Raw genomic sequence first — 19,307 nt, forward strand, 5'->3', positions numbered from 1 at the left:
ACGTTTCACTCTTCTGTCTCTAAGAGAGGCTCCTGGGCTTCAGGGCTAGGCTATCAGCAGCCTCTGGCAACATCACTGCAGACCTGAAAAGATGTAACAAACCGTACTTCCTGATACAGTGGCAAGAGTAGCGGCTCAGCTGCTGCTGCTGCTAGGAGGTCTCTTGACAGGAGGGGGAGGCGGTGGTGTGAAGGCTTTGTTTCTGGAGTGGGAAAGAGGCCAAAGTGCAGGGGATAATAGTTACAGCTCACAGCAGCTGGGGTTGGTGAGATTGGGTGTGCTCTGAAAGCAGCACCAAGGCTTTCACCTCAGATGCTGCATGTAAACCTCCCAGCAACATTGCTGGCTGAGTGCAGTGGTTATCTCCAATCTAAATGGGAAGAGCATGGCCTAGAGAGGTTGAGAAGTCCTAGAACATGCTGTGGAAACCAGGAGGCCTGTCTCTGCTTCCTAAATTCTGGGACCACAGATGTGTGCCACCTAAACAGAGCATTCAAATGTGAATACACCCAGTTTTTTTTGCTCAGCCCCCTTCCTTGGGTTCTGGGCATGGAAACCAAGGTCTTCCTTATACAGGGCAAGCATTCTACCAGCTGAGCTATATCCGTACACCCATTCTCTTTTGATGGACGTTTTACCTCCTCCCAACTTGCTGTTGCAGACAGTACTGTGAGGAATAGGTTCAGCACCCCTCACACTTCAAAAGCACACCCACAGGATCAAGTCCTCCAGGGAGGCTGTGGGCAAATGCCACGAGCTTTGTAGTTTGCAAAAGGAGAAGTTGTGCCAGTTTATGCTCTAGCAAAATGCAAGCATGAGTATGTCTGCACACTCTGTCAGCATGTTCTTAAAGTGGCATCCGGCCAGGTTTGGTGGCACACCTTTAATACCAGCACTCGGGAGATAGAGGCAAGCAGATCTCTGTGATTTTGAGACCAGCCTGGTCTATACAGTGAATTTCAAGCCAACAGGGCCACATAAAGACCCTGTAAAACAAAACAACCCCTCCCCAAACAACAACAACAAATCAAAGAAACAAACAAATTAAAAATGTGGCGAGGAGGTGGTAGCACATGCCTTTAATTCCAGCACTCAGGAGGCAGAGGCAGGTGGATCTCTGTGAGTTCGAAGCCAGCCTGGTCTACAGAGTGAGTTCCAGGACTGCCAGGGCTACACAGAGAAACCCTGTCTCAAAAAAAAAAAAAAAAATCACAACAAAAACCAACCAACCAACCAACCAACCAACCAACCAACCAACCAACCAACTAAACAAACAAAAAAGGCCTCTGCAAAGAACATTATGTCTGTGTGGAGTTTATTTGCACACGCCTTCTCTGAGGGAGGCTGGGTGGATGTTCTCTGCAGCCAGCATTTCATAATTCATTTGTATTATCTGTCTGTTTATAGTGTTCATTTTTCACCGAGCTGTTAATCTTCTTAAGATTGCTCACAAAAGCTCTTACTATATAAAAGAACTTAGTCTTCTCTGATACAAGTTGTAAATAGTTTTCTAATTTGTCTTTTATTGTTTTGGTAGCTTTTGTTTTTGTTTTGTTGTTGTTTTTGCCACACAGATTTGTTTTGCTTTCTTTCATTTTGTTTTTGAGACAAAGTCTTGCTGTGTAGCCCAGACTGGCCTCAAACAACCAAGGTTCCTATCTCAGCCTTCTAAGTATTGGGATCTGCAGGAATGGCCCACCATTCTCAGCAAGTTTTTTTTTTTTTTTTAAAACTATAGTTGAATTTACATGGTCTCTGAGTTTGTGTCCTAGTTAGTGAACTCTCCTTCACACCAATAGCATTTTAAAAGATTCTTCTTTTGCTTTTATTTTCAAGAGTTTAGAATTAAAACAACAACAAGAACAACAATTCACATCTATACTTCTGGCACTTGAGAAATAGGATTGCTGGAAGTTCAAGGCCAGCCCAGTTACAGTGTGAAGCTCTGGCACCCAAACCTAAACAAGGTCTTATATTTTAAAGAGACTGGCGTGAGTGACTCAGTGGCTAAGAGAACATAATGCTCTTGCCAGGATCCAAGATGCTAGCACCCATGACGAGTTGATGAAGCCCTCGTCTGGAATCTGTGGGCACCTGCGCTCATGAGCACGGACACACTTGCACATATGTGTACAGGCACACACAGACACTGACAGGCGCACACATCATTGATGGCTCAGTGGGTAGATGTACTAGCGACACAAGCCTGATGCCCTGAGTTTAATCCCCAGGACTCACGCAAAGGTGGATGGAGAGAACTGACTTCTCAGAGTTGTCCTCTGACCTCCACACATGTGCCATGACATTCATACTCACAGTGACACACGCCCCTCACATTTATAATGAGTAAATGCATTAAAAAAATGTAAACATTTGGCTAGGTGTGGTGGTGCACACCTTTAATCCCAGAACTCAGGAGACAGAGGCAGGCGGATCTCTGAGGCCAGGTGGTCTATATGGTTGGTTCCAGACAGCCAGGCCTATGTAGAGATACTGTCTCAAAACAAAACAAAACAAAAAAGTTTATAAATATTTCATTCATTTTGAGTTAATCAGGAATGAGGTATGAAGCTTGCCCTAACTTTTAACAGTTGAAACTTGATATCCCTTTATTGTTTATTGAATAAAGTGCTTTCCATCCACTGATTTTAATTAATTTCAGTGCTGGGGAGTATGAATTGAATGCTAGGCAAGTACTCTGTCTACCCTGAGATATCTTTTCACTTCTTTTTTCCTTCCTTCCTCCCTCCTTCCTTCCCTCCTTCTCTTCCTCCCTTCCTTTTAAGACAGGGTCTTCTGTAGTCCAGGCTGGCCTGAAACTCACTGTGTTCCCTTAACCACTTTTAAAGTGAGCCATTCAGTCATACAGAGTTCCCCCCCGCCCCCGCTGGTGTTTGAGCCCAGGGGTTTGTGCATTTTGAGCACACCAGGTAAGCGATGTACCCCTGAGCTGTATCCTCAGCCCTAGTTTTTATTTCTGTGCTTTCTAGTCTCTTCATGTGACACTACCACACTATTTTAATTATTATATCTTTATAATATGCTATAAGTTAGGCAGACTAATCTCATTCTCTTTTTTTTTCTTTTTCAAGTTTTTCCTGGCTATCTTGACTTATTTACTTTTTCCATTTGAACTTCAGAGTCAGCTTGCCTTGCCTACTTAACTACCCTTTTAAAAACTCCAGTTGTGTTTTCTCGCTCTACCCTCACAGGTCTCATTATGTAGCTGGCCACAAACTATGTAGAGCCAAGTGTGGGGACACATGAGTGTAATCCCAGGCAGAGGATCAGGGGTTTAAGGCCATCTTTAGCTACCTAGCAAGGCCAACCATGAAATCCTATGTCAGACAAACAGAACTTACTTTGTAGACCAGGCTATCCTGTACCTTGGTTGGACTTTAAGTGAGTGTCACCACATTCTACCTTTTTATTACTATAAACTTTAGGGATTAGGGAGCACTGCTGTTCTGTAATGCAGAGTCTTGTTTTGAGACTCTAGACCTGCTAGATCCTATTCATAAAGAGGCGGAGACGGGTGGCAGAGACAGGCACCTGGATTCTACCAGGGGCAGACATGCCGAACTGCTTCTTCTGCCTCCCTGAGTGCTGGGACCAGAGGTGTGCGCCACCACACCTGGCTTTTTTTTTTTTTTTTTTTTTTTTTTTAACAGACTCATGCTGTGTATTGTGATCCGGGCTGGGTTGATGTTGGGACACCAGGACTCTTCTGTGGGCTCCTAGGGCCCTGGAGGTTGAGAGGAGCCTCCTGCTGAGCCAGGGAGGGCTTCTTGATGAGGGGAAGCAGGCAGCGTGAGCAGGGAAGCATGGACCTCCTCCAGGGGCACTCATCGCTTTCTGACTCAGCTCTGCAGCTTGGCTCCCTGCTTCTAAGGGGTGGGGCTCAGGAGCTGGGGAGATTTGCCTTGGGGTTGCCTAAGGGAGATCCGGGAAGTTCCTCCTTAGCACTTTCTGCCCACCTTCCAGAAAGATGAAAACCCTGGCTGTGGGCCAGGCTCCTGGTTAGGCCCTAAGGCTATGGTCAGAAATGGGGAGAAAAGCCTTTTTGCCCCGTACTGCTGGTAAGGCCAATGGCGGCAGGGTGGACACGAACTGAGGGCCCAGAACCCAGGGCTTACTTAGTTTTGGCTTCACTGGTCTGGCTGGCTCGCTATGGATGGAGCAGGTCTGAATCCCACAGAGTCCGTAGGTGCCTCAGCACCTGCTGCCTGCTGCGACACCTCCCCGCTGGACTTACAGACCAACGTCTCCAGAGACTCTGGGGACTCAGTGCCTGGGAGGGCCTTCTCTGGCCTCAAATTTCTTCATTGCTTAATATGGGGCAGACGGGGCGGGACAGCAGGGTTGCTCTATCTTTCCTCTGATTAGTTCATAAGCTCTGAGAGATAACCTGCCCAGACCTTCTTGGCCTGGGGCCATGTGATTTTCTCTGAAGGAGCCAGGAAACCCAGCATTTCTCTGTCTTCGAGCTGGTCACACTGCGGGTCTCTGAGTCAGCTCTCAGAGTTACCTTTCTATGAGGCCACAGGAGCTTCTTTCGTGGGTGTATGGTCCACTGGGTAGATGGAGAGGAAGGCTGAGCCAAGGTAAATACTGACTCTGCCAAATACAAGGCAAATACAGGCAGGTACAAGGAGTACAGGCCCATTAGTGGGCTGCAGGGCTGATGTCCTGCCAGGAGCCATTCATTTGAGAAATGTTTGGGAGCTGACTCAGAGTAGGGGCAAGGGCTATGACACAGTCTGGAAGTATGGTCTGGCTGTGCCCTGTGGGCCCTGTCTTGCGAAGAGGTCCAGGTGTGGGCCAGCTAGGGAGCAGGAGACTCTGAGGCAGAGGGGGAGGCGTCATACAGTTGCCATGGTTAGTACCGGGCAGAGGCAGAGCACTCTAGCCCCACTACCAGGGCCCACTAGGCGTGGTGGGCACTGAAGAGGAGGTGCCCTCCCTGTGACCTGTCTTCCTTAGAACTCAGGCGTCAGCAGGTTCTGTGAAGCTGGGAAGGCGTGAAGAGAGCTCACAGGGGAGAAGAAATTAGGTCAGGGAAACAGGGTGGTGAGCAGCCTAGGTGTGTGTGTGTGTGTGTCAGGGACAGAGAGAAGCTCTGTCAGGGTCAGGTGGGAGAGGCTGGCTCCCCAACTCACCATGCCTATTGCACATGCCCTACTCACTAGCTGTGGGATTTGGGGCCAATTCCTCATTTTGAGGCAGGTCCTCACTAGGTAGCCCAGGCTGGCCTCAGCCTCCTGAGTGTTGAGATTATGGGCTGTACTGCGTGGTTCTTTAACTTCTCTGATTCTTGTTGCCTCAGCAGTGTGACCAGGGATGGGAATGGTGTGATGACACCATGTCCCTGCAAGACTCCTGAGAGCTCAGCAAAATACCCAGTGTGCAGTGAGCACTCTGTAAAGAGGCTTAAGTACCATCACCTCAGAAGTTGGGTGGCCGGTTGTATGGAGAATGTAAGGACGGGTGACTGAGACCCCTGGAGACTTGTTTAACCAGTGAGACCTAAGTTTGCATTTGTCTCTGCTTGGATATGAGTTGTCTACAGGCTCTTGGCAACCCCTCCCCCCTTCCCCTCCCCTCTACCCTCCCCATCCCTCCACCCTCCCCATCCCTCCACCCCTTCACTCCTCCACCCCTCCCCACCCCTCCACCCCTCCCCACCCCTCCACCCCTCCCCCCCCCACCCCTCCACCCCTCCACCCCTCTCCACCCCTCCACCCCCACTCCTCCACCGTTTCCCACCCCTTACACTCCCCACCCTTCACCCTCCCCACTCCTCTCCACCCCTCCCCACCTCTACCCTCCCACCCCTCCCCACCGTCCCCCCTCCACTGGAGAAGGCTAGTGTTCTCCTTGCAGACAGACACTTCTTAGTTAGAGGTGGGAGTGCTGTCCACTCTCCTCTCGGCCTGCACCCATCAGGTGCAGGTGTGTGCTCTGTCACTGTCTCCTGGGTCCACATGTACATCGGTCCCGCTGTGTGTGCACGGCAGTGTTTCCTCGGAGTCATCTGCCACCTGTGGCTCTTACACACTTTTCACCCCCTCTTCCACACAGCTCCCTGATCCCTGAGGGGAGGGCTTTGATCCCAAAGTCTCTCTCTGCCACCTTCTTTTAGGTCAGGACTTTGGTACCTTGAGAGGACTTTCAGTGTTGTGCCCTACAACCCCAGAGGCCACCGTGAGCTGCCTGAAGCAGGGCAGTGGGATGGGATTAGGAGGCACATGTTAAGCCCTGTCCTCACTGACAGGCCGACAGCTGGTTCACTGCTTACATAAACAGGGCCAGGAAGCTGAGCTTGTTTTTGCTGGCAGGAGCAGCAGTAGCTTCCAGAGAAGTTGAGAAATATGTCGTGTGCATACTTTTCTTTCTGTCTATTGACATTTGCAAGTTTACATGCAGAGGGAAGAGGAACGGGTGGGGGTGGGGAGGGGACAACAGCAAAGCTCCTTGCTTTTCTGGAGAGAGCCCCACTTCCCAGAACTATGCTGCGAAGTCCTCAGTAGAGGGATGTCTGGGAGGTGGTGGGTGGGCCGGTGTCGCAGAGAGATAATGTAGGCTGCACAGGCAGCGAAGCGAGGAGGGCAGGTGGAAGCTCTCCCTCCCAGAGCTGTCAAGGGAGGGAGAGAAGAGCATGGGCCCGAGGGTTCTGGGATGGCCTCAGCCGTCACCCTGGCCCCTACCCAGTGATCACCCAGCCCCATCTACAGATGGTGTGTATGTTTCAAGGTGGGCATTGCCTGTGGGAAACAGAGGTGCTTCCTGCCCTCTGAGGAGCAATGACTTGGGAATGGTGGGTTACTAGAGGTCAGGGTCCTCCAGACCACGGTCAGAACTCTCATTGCTCAGTGAGGGCAAGTGGGCCCTGCCATGGAGTACCCACACTGCCTATGACTCATGGGTAAGACCAGGTGCTACATGCTTACAACTTCAGTCCTGTCAAGCCTGAGGCAGGAGGAATACTATCACTTTGAGGCCAGCTTAGTCTTTATAATGAGTTCTAGGCCAGCCACAGCCACATAGCAAGAACCTGTCTCAAAAACGAACAAAACCAGGCAAGACACTATGGAAACCTAACCCTAAACAGCCAGCCAGCAGCTAAGCTGTGGCTGCGTCACGCCTGAGGGGCAAGAACACGCTGGTAGATTGGTGGGGACATTCTGCCTTCTTTCCTGATTTCAGTCCCAACTGATTGCTTTCAGCAATGTAGGAGCCTGGGCTGAACACCCTTCCTTTCTGCATGTGGCATGAGTTGGCAAGGACCAGGAAGACTCACAGTCCTCAGATGCTGCTCTTCTCTCCTGCTTGTGCTTCATGATGCCCCAGAGCTGGTGCCTTCTCAAGGTCATTTTGGGAGAAGCAGAAGCAGGAAAAAAAAGTGACCATTTTCTTGACTCTCGCTTCTGGGTGCCTTAAATGTACTGCTCCCTTTTTATGGACGGGTTCTCTGTAATCTGCCTAGCAAATGCCCAGGGATTTTCCAAGGCCTCTCTCACGTTTCTCTTTGCTCTTTATCTGTCCTTTTTGCTGCATCAGGAACATTTTATTTCAGGGTAGGCAGGATTATGGGTAGCTTTAAGGCCCCCAGGAGTCTGGAGATTAAGAAAGATAGCAGCTTTGAAGAAGAGGGGGGACACAGTCCAGAGCAGATGTCCAGTGGCTGCCGTACTCTCTGTGAGTGGGAACATGGAGACTTGCATGTCACACTGCACAAAAAGTTTTGAATTCTTCAGAAGCGGACGGGCACAAGCTTGCTGCCTACTCTCAGGGGCTGAGCAATTGCTCAAGGGCAAATGTATGCTCTTTGCTGAATTTCATTCTGTGTAGAAGCTGCCACACCCAAGGCTGCCTGCCGGGTTTGGGAGGGAGCCTCTGGTCAATGGGGCAATTTCACAGGAAGGGTGTTCCTGGAGTACCTACCCACCCGGTTCTCTCCTGCACCTACTCCAGTGGGGCCCATCGATGCGGAGACTTGGCCATCTTCAAACGGTGATACGTCCAGATGGAAAAAATGGAGGCTGAGTTCAAAGATGGTTCCTTGTGTCCCCTCTGGAATCAAACCAGCTGGGAAGGGTGGGTTGAGGGGGGAGAGTCTGGTCAGTGACAAAGAAGAGTACAGGGTGGGGTGGAGACCCTGGGCTGAAAGTGTTTGCGAAATTGCCTGTTTTGAGGCCACCTCATCACTGGCCCTTCATGCACCCCTCCTCTGTACATAAAACTCAGTTATGTAGTATCTTCTTTAAAGAAAAACATGTATTATAAAAGTAAGATAAGACTCTTTAAAATTTGGAAAAGCCAAATTTCATGTTATTCCTATTGTCTTAGCTCCTACTGAAGGAGGAGAGTCTCTTTAGCTACTGGTTTGAAACCAGCTTGGGGAATGACACTGTCCCAGAAGACAAAGCAACAGCAAAGCTGACTGTAAGAAATCACTGGTATTGCATCCTCTGGCTGGGCAGACAGAGGTCCAGGGAAGATGCTTCCAAGACCATCACTTCCTTCCCCTCGGAGAGCCGCTTCTGAGATCGTGCCACCACTCTGCAGGACCTAGGCACTGACTCAGAGCTGGGTCAGGAGGCAGAGCACTGGGTGTGTGGGAGGTCAGGCAGCACCTTGGACTGGCACTGGGTCCCTTTGTCCTGGCCTCCCCAGTGTTAGGTACACCATGCTTCTGAGATCAAAGTTAATACAGCGTTTTGTTTTGTTTTGTTTTTTAAACACAGTCCCAGAGGAAATGTTTTGAGGTAGGGCTGACTGGCACCATGTACAGATGGGTTTTATAATTAATTGTTCCTGATTTAAAAAAAAAAAAAAAAAAGCAGAAGCCAATGACTCAGTTGTAAAGATCCAGAAGACCATTAGTCAAGTTCCTTGGCAGAGGAAATGACCATTATGTTGTTCTTTACAGCTCTGCTTTTGTGGAAGAGAAAATAAAGATTTTTTTTTTTTCTGGGGGGGGGGTAGGGGTAGGAGCTGGGGTTTCTTCAAGTTGCCCGAATATATTTGCCATTGTTTGCAAGTGCAGTAACTGAATTGTCCTGGCCATTATTCCAGATAGTCACCAAGCATGCAAAGGTTTGTACTGGGAGGGAAAGGGATGGGGAGGAGGCCATGACAAGGTGGAAGAAGAGAGCTCCCTCCCACACTCATGTGGCTGCTGCAATGCCTCCTGGCTGGTGCTCAGCGCAGGGTCTGCCCACTCAGCGTGAACCACTGTGTCATCCACCCCTGGTGTGCGCTGTGGGAGTGCGCCATGGAGACCCTGTCCTTGAGAGCCCTGTTTTAGGCAAACGTGTTGTGAGTGCCTGCCCATTGTGGTCACTGGCTCGAGGCAAACAGGACCTTGCAGTCTTGCAGCCACGTCTCACTTAATAACAGGGCCTCGTCTGAGAGATGTGCTGTTTAACGATTTTATTGATGTGCACATACAGCAGAGTTACACGTACCTACATGTTATAGGCCAGTCACTTGACACTGTCAAGAGGGAGGTAATGGAACTGTTTGGGAAGGGTTAGGTCAGTTCTCTCTCTCTCTCTCTCTCTCTCTCTCTCTCTCTCTTTCTCTCATACCTAAGGTGTGACCTTGTTGCAGGAGGTGTGTCATTGAGGGTGGGCTTTGGGGTTTCAAAAGCTCACATCAGGCCCAGTTTCTGTCTCTGTCTGTCTCTCCCCCACCCCCCCTCCTGAGATCAGGATGTGAAGCTCTCAGCTACTGCTCCAGTGCCATGTGCCGTGCCTGTCTGCTTCTGGATTAGGCCTCTGAAACCTGAGCAAGCCCCCACTAAGTGCTCTCTTTTCTAAGAGCTGCTTTGCTCATGTGTCTCTTCACAGCAGCAGAATGGCATCCAAGATGGAACCGCAGTGCTGTGCCTGGCTAAAACTTAAAAGAAAGAAGCAAGAGTACATTCTAAACTAACCACAACTATAACCCCATCACTTAGTCCCAGCCAGGCCCTGCACTGTGACTTTATCTGACTCAGTAGGCTGGTTCACCCCAGCAGCACTTTGCAAACATGTGCCCGTCATGCTGTGCTGTGATCTCATGGTGGCTACCTCACTGGCCATGAACTGCACCAGAATTAGTGCAGTTCTAGTCTCATGGAGCCTTACTTTGTATTTGCTCCGTGGTTAACCAAAGCGTCTTGTGTCCGACGCTTTGTTCAGAGCAGTTCAGAGCAGTGGCCTATGCAAATGCCAAAGAAAGCATGAGCTGTCCATGGTTGTTGGACTTCCGTGAAAACTGCCCCGAATCTGTTGAGCACTGGCGCGCCCACGCTGCCCTGTGAATTCTGCTATTCATTCTTCAGCTGGCAGAGGGCTGTGGCCAGTGCTGGGTGGAGCCACCGGCCAACACAGCGCTCTCTTTTGTCAGCATTTCTACCTAAGTTCCTACATGTTCAAAATATAGACCTGAGCTGGATGCCTGTGATAGCTTTTATCCTTCTACTGCTCTGTCCAGTGGAAATGGGAGGGTAAGGATTTTATTTTTTTTTGAAACAGGGTCTCTCTATGTAATAGAGCCTTGGCTGTCTTGGACTCACTTTGTAGACCTCAAAGCCTCGGCGACACACTTCCTCAAACACAGCCACACCTCCAACAAAGTCCTGTACACCTCCCACTCCAGCAGGACCACATCTCCTGGTCCCAGGGACCAAACATTCCAACACTTGGGCCTATGGAGCCATTCTCATTCAGACAACACAGCACTGGAGACAACGGGAAGCCTTAGGCAGCGGAATACTAAGCTGAGCTGAGTGTGAGCCAGCTATACCCACATCCCGTGAAAATCCCACAGACTGTGAGAACATGACTGGGGAAAACACGGAGAATACACATAAAATAGAAGAATACATATAAACCGTTTTATGAAGCTCAGAGACTAAGCTACAAAAGATGAAGAGGCCTGTGGGTAACCAATTTATTCTTTATTTTTTTTGAGATGGGGTTTCTCTGTGTATAATCTTTGCTGTCCTGGACTTGCTTTGAACTCACAGAGATCCACCTTCCTCTGCCTCCCCAAGTGCTGGGATTACAGGTGTGCGCCACCGCATGCGGCTAACCAACTTATTATTATTATTTTTTTAACTAGGGAAGGAAGGAAGAGGGCTGGCAAGATGGCTCAATGGGTAGAAATGCTTGCTGCTTAGCTGACAACCTGAATTCAATCCTGAGGCCCACATGATAGAAAGAAAGCTTCTGATTTCCACATGTGCCCTGGCAATGCAGCCAGATAGATGATGTGACACAACATTTCAAAGTAAGGGAGGATAAATGGCTAAACGTAAAGTATGTGTCGTCAGGAAGTTGTAGATCGGGAGAATCAGAACTACCTTCAGAGATAACAAGTGTGCTTGTTTGGGGGTGGGTGGGGGTGTTTTTCACTTTACAGCTTTTATGAGCGCTACATGGATTAATTTGCATATGTTCAACAGCGTGTGAAGTAGTTGAAGAACAATGAAATGCTAAGCATATGTCATTGAAGAATATGTATCAGTGCTTTTGGGAACCTTTGAATACTCTCGGAAGCCGCCCCTTCCCACCATCTGAGGGCTCGGGCTTCTGGGGCTGTGGAGCCGCCACTCAGCTATTGCTGCGGATGCTGGGTGAAGTCTGCTATAAAGGCTGTGCTTCTCACAGATGGGGCTCTCTGGTGCCCAAGAAGGATCCCTCCTCCATGTTGGAGCCTTGGAGCTGATTGAGGGAGAGTGAGAGAAATCTAAGATGCCTCCTCAAACTCACCTGGTTACAAGGTGACACACTGCTGTTTTTATTTTATTGAGACAACGTCTGACTGAAACGCTGGCTGTCCTGAAATTCACAGAGACCTGCTTTGCCTGTACTAAGATTAAAGGTCCTCTGCCATGCCTGGCCATTCCTTAAAAAGAAAAAAAATTTTGTTTTATTTTATTTATTCATATATGTCTATGTAAGTCAGCGGTTCTCAATCTGTGGGTCAGTGACCTCTCTGGCAAACCTCTAACTCTAAAAATATTTACATTATGATTCATAATAGTAGCAAAATTACAGAAGTAGCAATAAAAATAATTTTATGGCCAGAGGTCACCACAGCATGAGGAAGTGTATTAAAGGGTTGCAGCATGAAAGGCTGGGAACCGCCGCTGAAAGACTGTGCCACTGTGTATGGCTTCTCTCTGAGGCCACCTGGAGTTATCAGCAGTTATGAGCTGCCTGATGTGGGTGCTGGGAAAAGAACTCGGATCCTCCGAAGAACAGCAATCACTCTTAACCACTGAGCCATCTCTCCAGGCCCTGTCATTTTTTTTTTCCACCTAAAAGCCCAGGGCTCTGGGGGTAAAGAGAGAAAAACAGTGACCACCATTCTGGCACTGCAGATGTCCTGCCATCTTCCAGGGGGTACAGTGAATGGGGCACATGAAGGACATCCATGTAGCCAGGCCGACGCCCTGCTTCTCTGATGCAGTGTGTCTGAAAATGGCCAGTGGGGGCAGTCGGGGTGCCTGGCGACGTTTGTGATCTACTTACCCCCTCTTCTCGGATGGCCATTGAGGATGGACAGGAGAAAGAACAGGCCAGGCACTGGGTCAGACCGCTTTCCAAGCAAGAAGGCTTCAAAGGTCAAAGAGAGACTCTTGTGCTTACCCTCAGTGTCAGGAACACACGTGGGCACGAGGTCAGGCCCTCTGGCAGCAGCTGGCTTCCCCAAATCCAGATGTGTGGCTGCCGCTCGCTGATAAGAAGTCAGATGTCTGGTGTGAAGAGCCACCTATGCCTGACCTGAAAAGTCATGTTCCCTCGGCTGTTTCCTCAGCCTATGGGATTACTTTTATACAATGCTCTAAACTCACACTTCAGAGTTTGTGAGTCTGTAATCTATAACCTGTGCCAAGAAAAGAGTGGATTTGCCCCTCTAGTCTCTTTTGAGGCTCCCAGGCTGGCCTTAAACTTTTGGTGATCTCTCTGCCTCAGGCTCCCGAATGTGAGCTTATCAACATGGATCACTATGGCTGACTCAGTGGTCCTTGAATCTTTAACCTCTGTTTTCCTTGAGTGTACCCATGATTTTTTTTTTTTTTTTTTCAGGGAATGAAGAATATTTGTTTGTTAGTTTTTACTTTCCAACTTGGTTTCTAGAATTAAAAACAGCTGTGCCTAGATTTGATATATCAGATGGATATGTAGGGTCCTGGCCTGAGCAGAGTGAGCCTGAAGCCTCGGCTTTATTTACCTTGTGCATAGTAATTCTCTACGTTGGTTACCGCCTGTAAAATGTCACTCTGAGACTTCTTGTGCACGTGTATGCTGGTGCTGGGTTCCTTCTTGAGAAGCTGGCATTCATTTCTAGGTGAATTCATTTGTTCACTTGTGTGTTCAGTTGTACAAGGGTGATTGCCTTGTGCCAAGCACCATTGTAGACACTGAACTAAAACAGGGTGATTGTGTTTGTGTGCCTGGAGTCTCTTTTTTTTCTTTTTCTTTTATTTTCTTTCTTTCTTTTTCTTTTTTTAAGTTAGGGAAGTGGTTCTCTCTTATTGATTGGTTGTTTGGTTGGTTTTTCAAGACAGGATTTCTCTGTGTAGCTCTGGGTATCCCAGAACTTGCTCTGCAGACCTCAGAGATCTCGAACTCAAAGATCCGCCTGCCTCTGCCTCCCTGAGTGCTGGGATTAAAGGCGTGCGCCACCACACCTGTCTCTCTCTCTTTATTGTTCTCTCTGTACCTTGGCTGTCCTGAAGACTCACCTTGTAGACCAGGCTGGCCTCGAAATCACAGAGATCAGGCTGCCTCCTCTGACTTCCTGAGTGCTGAGATTACAGGCATGCATCACTGCCAGTTCACACCTGTCCCTTTAAAGGGTTTTCTATCAAGGGAGCTGGATTGCTGGATCATGCACTCTAGCAGACAGCTGGAGGTCAGCTGGCCTATGGGAGACTCCAGAGGTGTTACTGTGGAGGCCTTTGACTTCTCCAAATCATAAGTCCTATGTTCAAGTTGCTGTGACTTATCCATGTTTTTTCTTCCCCAGAGGTGGCAAATAGTACGGTGACGAGCCTGCCAGGGGCCACTGTTGCCCTTACCTGCCCCGGGAAGGAAGCAGCAGGCAATGTCACCTTTCATTGGGTGTACTCTGGCTCACAGCACAGACGGTGGACTACCACGGGAAACACCCTGGTTTTGAGGGCAGTGCAGCTCAGCGACACTGGCGACTATTTCTGCTTCCTGGATGATCACCTGGTTGGGACTGTGCCCTTGCTGGTGGATGGTGAGTTGTGCCTTCAGTGTCCCCAGAAGTGGCTTTCAGGGCAGCTTCAACGTCCTTCAACATGTCCCTGCATTCCAGAAAGAGTCCCTGATTGATCCTTTAAGTTTGTCACTTTGGGCTCACGAGTTTCCCTTTTGGAAAAGGGCCACTGCTCTGCCCGTGGCATGCGGACATGTGGCTCGCTGTGGAAGTCATCTGGCAGATTTCATAGTGCTGGACTCCCAGCCAGGCACCTAGTCTTAACTCTGGCTACCACCCTCAGATCCCCTGGCAAAACAGAGGGAACTTTATCATGTTTCCTTGCTGCAAAGATAAAGTAAGTGTTCGAGGGCTGAAAACTGCACAGCGCAAGTGAAACACACATGGAACTCTCAGGTGGCAGTCCAACAATAGCAGGCCAAGGGCCCCCTCAGCTCCGGAGAAGGCGACGGGGCCCATGCCTTGTGTGGGAGCCCTGCTCTCAGCATGTTCTTCCAGCGTCCCTATTTATTAATTTTAGGTGAGGAGGCTAAGGAGAGACTTGCCGAGTCTGTGGGAGGCCAAAGGTGCTAGTTGTGCATCATCTTTTCAACCTCTTAGAGCAGCGGTTCTCCATTTTCCTAATGCTGGGGACCTTTAGCATGGTTCCTCATGTGCTCACCCCCAACCATAAAAGTATTTTCGTTGCTACTTCCTAACTGTAATTTTACAACTGTTATGAATCGTAACATAAATGTTTTTGGAAGGTTGAGTTTTGTTGAAGGGGTCCTGACCCGCAGGCTGAGAACCACAGCTTTAGACAGAAGATGACGCTGTCTTTCTCCTCTTGCTGGGGTCCACTGGCCAAGATGTCCCTGGGGAGTTGTGTCATTTGTGGCTCCCAGCTGAACCGAGAGCCCCCTCAACCAGGAGGAGTGAAGCACACAGCAGGTGCGCTCAGGGAGCGTCGCACCCCCCTCATCCTGCTGAGCTCTCTTTCAGTTCCTCCAGAGGAGCCCAAGCTCTCCTGCTTCCGGAAGAACCCTCTCGTAAATGCTATTTGTGAGTGGCATCCGAGCAGCACCCCTTCTCCAACCACGAAGGCTGTGCTGTTTGTGAGGAAGATGTAAGTGCCAAGTGGGGCCATGTGCCATGCTCAGCCGATGCTCCCCGCCTCCCCGCCTAGCTGGGGAACAGGGTTGGAGGGCATCGGTAATTGTTGGACTGACAGGACAGGGATCATTTTTCTTTTTAGATTTATGTTATATCAGGCACACACCTGTAATCCCAGTACTTGGGGAGGTAGAGGTAGGTAGATCTCTGAGTTCGAGTCCAGGACAGCCAAGGCTACACAGAGAAACCCTGTCTTGAAAAACAAAACAAAATGTATTTTACTTTATGTGTATGAATATTTTGCCTGCCTGCATGTATGTGCAACACACATATTTTGGATTGGATCTCCTGGAACTAGGGTTATAGATCTGTGAGCAACCATGTGGGTGTTAGGGAAGTTGAATCCAGGGTCCAGCCCCAGGACCAATGTTTTATCAGTAGAAAGTTATCCCAAATTTGACACATAATATGTGTAAAGCCCTGTTTTTTGTTTTTGTTTGTTTTTTTTCATGACAGGGTTTCTCTTTGTATTATTGGTTATGTTATACTCCCATTGTAGACAAAGCTGGCCTCAAACTCACAGAGATCTCTCTGCCTCTGCCTCTTCAAGTGCTGGGATCACAGGCCTGGGCCACCATGCCAGGCTAAGTTCCTGTTTTTTGATACTTGGTTACTCTAAAAATTAACACAACAAAGAAAAAAGAGAAGAAATTTGGGATTAAGGAAGTGAGCCCTGTGTTGCAGTTTAAACTCAATTTGCCTAACACAACAGCTCTGGTCTTTTAGCCAGGAAGTGGCTCTAAGTGGTTAGGAAGAGAATCCAATCCTAGGATGAGTTGCCTAATTTCCATCACGGTTCAAAGGTTTGGGGTGTTGCCCTAAAGAAGAGCACAAATGGCCCTGGGGGCAGGAGGGGTGGGGGTGGGCGGAAAGGCTGTAACCAGTGCCTTGACTCTGTGAGCAGTCCCGCCCAGGTTGCAGGTGAGCTCAGGCTACCTGTGCTGTTCCGCAGAACTCAAGCCTGGCCCTAGAGCGAAGAGCAGGCAGTGATCAAGAGCAGTCAGCAGAGCCTAAGACATGAAAGCAGATTCTCCTCCGGGCAGGGCACTACTGCAGGGCACCGGAAGCACAGGCTAGGGTCTGCTCCTCTGAGGTCTTAGGTCTCTCACTGAAGGGTCTTGGATAAAATGTTTAGCAGATGGAGGAGAATTTCCATGTAACAAAACCAGTGTGGCGACCAGCTCGGTGGCCCCAAGTTATATCTGAGTCGAGGTTGGCCACTTGTTTTCTCATGGCAGGGAAAGTGGAAGTGGGAGAGGTTCAGGTTCCCAGGCCTGGTGGGATAGCATCTGTCCCTTGACCATCTTCAGTCTTCAGAAGTCTTGTTTAGTCTGTCCCTCCCTTCTATTCCTCTCGTCTAGTGCCAGCATTTGTGCTGTATCACCTAAGGGCAGGTCTTTTGTGCCCCAGGATGGGCTTAACTTAGTCACTTCTGCAACCTTTATGTGTGAAGGATAAGACCCTGGAAGGAAGTCAGAGGTCAAGACACAATGACAAAAGAGAGGCCCAAGTGCCTTCCTCCATTCCTTCTGCATTGGCTGGGTTCTGTGGTGAAATCCTATTTGAAGGCTTTAAAGCCATTAGCATTCTCTTTCTAGGGAGAAAACTAGCTGAAAAGTCACAGGAGCAGACCCTGGCTGGGCTGAAGCCAGACTTACTTCTCTTAAAAAAAGAACAGAATTTGCTAGAATGTTTGTGCACTTCTTCTGTTGTACAGCAGCACCAACAATGCAAAGAATGAATTCCAGGTGCCCTGCCAGTATTCGCAGGAGCTCAGAAGCTTCTCCTGTCAGGTGGAAGTCTTCGAGGGTGAGAAAGCTCACCACGTAGTGTCCCTGTGCGTGGCGAACAGCATGGGAAGAAAGTCCAGCCGCAGTGTGGCGTTTCAGAGCATGAAGATTGGTGAGTAACCCCCTTCTTCCCCCCCCCCCCCACCACAGCTGACTAAGGGTGTATTCCTCATCTAACCCTGGGAGAGGCAGGGAAGATGTGGCTGGGGCCTTGGGAGCTGTGTGTTCTGGTGCGTTGCTGACAAATGGATGGGGGTCTTCTCAAGATGAACACAGGGGTGCTGAAGGGTGACCCAATGGCTAAGCTCTTGCCTACCAAATGCAAGGCTATGTGCTCCATCTCTTCCTTCCTTTCTTTTTTTATTCATTATTTATTTTATTTTATGTGCATTGGTGTTTTGCCTGCATGTATGTCTGTGGGTGTCAGTGGGGGCCTGATGCCCCCAAAGGTCATCAGGAGCTAGACCTAAACAAGGTCACCCCAAAGTTACCAGGAACTAGTGATCCCACCCCAAGGTCATCAGGAACTAGGCCATAGGTTGCCAGTTCCAGAAACTTGGTCATATGTTTCCCTACCCAAGGACATGGCAGCCTGAGGATAACCACAAGAGTGGGAAGGCATCTCATTTCAGGGTGGGGCATCTGTGCTGGGCAGCCCACCGACCTCATAGTAGAACATTCACGGCACAGAAAATACCTAATATTCCTGAGGTCTGTAGATAGCTCGCTCAGTGTTATATTAGTTAGCCAATCACTTTGTAACAAGCTTGCCCTTGCTGAATGTCATCCAGTTGTGTAACTGTCCTTCCTCAAACTCCAATAAAAACCCTACTGTGCAGCTGCTCAGGGCTCTCCTCACTGACCTACTGCACTGGTGATGGTGGAGAGACCTAGCTTAAGTCCACATAAAAGCTCTTTGCTCTTGCATACAGGGTCCAGCTCCTGGTGGTCTTTGGGGACCTTAAGATCTGGGCATAACATCAACTCTTGGAGTTGCAGACAGTTGTGAGCTGCCATGTGGGTGCTGGGAATTGAACCCGGGTCCTCTGGAAGAGCAGCTAGAGCAGCCTGAACTCTGGCTTCCATTTCTATTAAACAAATATAATTTAAACTTTTCTGGGGAGTGGTGTCCTCCTGGAGGCGGGGTGTCTGAGGCTCTGTACCTTGCTTGCTGCAGCACAGAAGGCCTGTTCCTGTCATGCTCAAGTCTCGAGGACCCCAAAGACCACCAAGGAGCTGATTCCGATGCAAACACAGTAGGGTCTATTTAGTACAAGCTCCAGCTCCAGCCCACACCCTCACTGACACAGTGGTTGACCGTAGAGGCCCGAGCTCAGTGGGAGGAGGGTTTTTATTTAGGGCTATAGCAAGGTTAATTGGGAATTTCCAGCTAGGCAGTTTTAGGATTGATTGACATTTAGCAAATAACGGGTTTCCAGAGGAAATGTTTGCCTGGAAGGCCGAGCCAAACCGTAATTGTTTCACTCATCCTATTGTAAAGAACACCTGGGTAAGTTCCAGGTCTTCACTGATTAGCCCTCGCTGGGGGTGATGGTTAACTATTACTGGGTTTTCTCCAGGCTGTTCGTTGGGTAGTGGACTCCATTGTCTTCTTTCTGGAATTGGTATTCTATGGCCTAGTTCCTGGGACTGGTGGCTTTTGGGGTGGCAGTGGGTCGGACCTGGTTCTTTCATTCCCTCTCCACAGTGAAACCTGACCCACCCGCCAACCTTGTGGTGTCAGCCATACCTGGAAGGCCTCGATGGCTCAATGTCAGCTGGCAAGACCCGGCATCCTGGGACACGCGGTACTACTTGCTGCGGTTTGAGCTTCGATATCGCCCTGTGTGGTCAAAGACATTCACAGTGTGGCTGGTAATTCCTTTCCTTTTTTTGGAGACAAACTTCACCCCTGAGCTGTAGCCTTGAGCTCATGACAGTCCTCCTGCCTTAGCCTCCTAAGTTTCCAAGTGCTATAGTTATAAAAGTGATCCTTCATGCCCAGGTCAAATCTATATCTAAACAGAAAAATGCTCCTAGATTTTCCGGGGAAGTAGGACACTGAAAATGAAGTAGGCTCTACAGCTGGGCGTGGTGGCACACGCCTGTAATCCCAGTACT

General features: G+C 49.2%; 1 protein-coding gene across 2 annotated transcripts in view; it reads left to right on the forward strand.

Annotated features, from left to right (window-relative positions):
- The window catches only part of Il6r (interleukin 6 receptor), a 54,715-nt gene that overhangs the window by 6,837 nt on the left and 28,571 nt on the right, over window positions 1-19,307 (forward strand). Inside the window, exons 2-5 of one of the 2 annotated variants that reach the window (XM_055623900.1) lie at window positions 14,029-14,265; window positions 15,226-15,349; window positions 17,114-17,298; window positions 18,895-19,061. In XM_055623900.1, coding sequence (XP_055479875.1) covers window positions 14,029-14,265; window positions 15,226-15,349; window positions 17,114-17,298; window positions 18,895-19,061 — 713 coding nt within the window. The remainder of the gene's footprint in view (window positions 1-14,028; window positions 14,266-15,225; window positions 15,350-17,113; window positions 17,299-18,894; window positions 19,062-19,307) is intronic. The other variant, XM_055623909.1, reaches the window with a different exon arrangement.

Source organism: Psammomys obesus, unplaced genomic scaffold (genome assembly GCF_907164565.1).
Source record: "Psammomys obesus unplaced genomic scaffold, mPsaObe1.curated_primary_1811, whole genome shotgun sequence".
Classification (NCBI taxonomy): domain Eukaryota; kingdom Metazoa; phylum Chordata; class Mammalia; order Rodentia; family Muridae; genus Psammomys; species Psammomys obesus.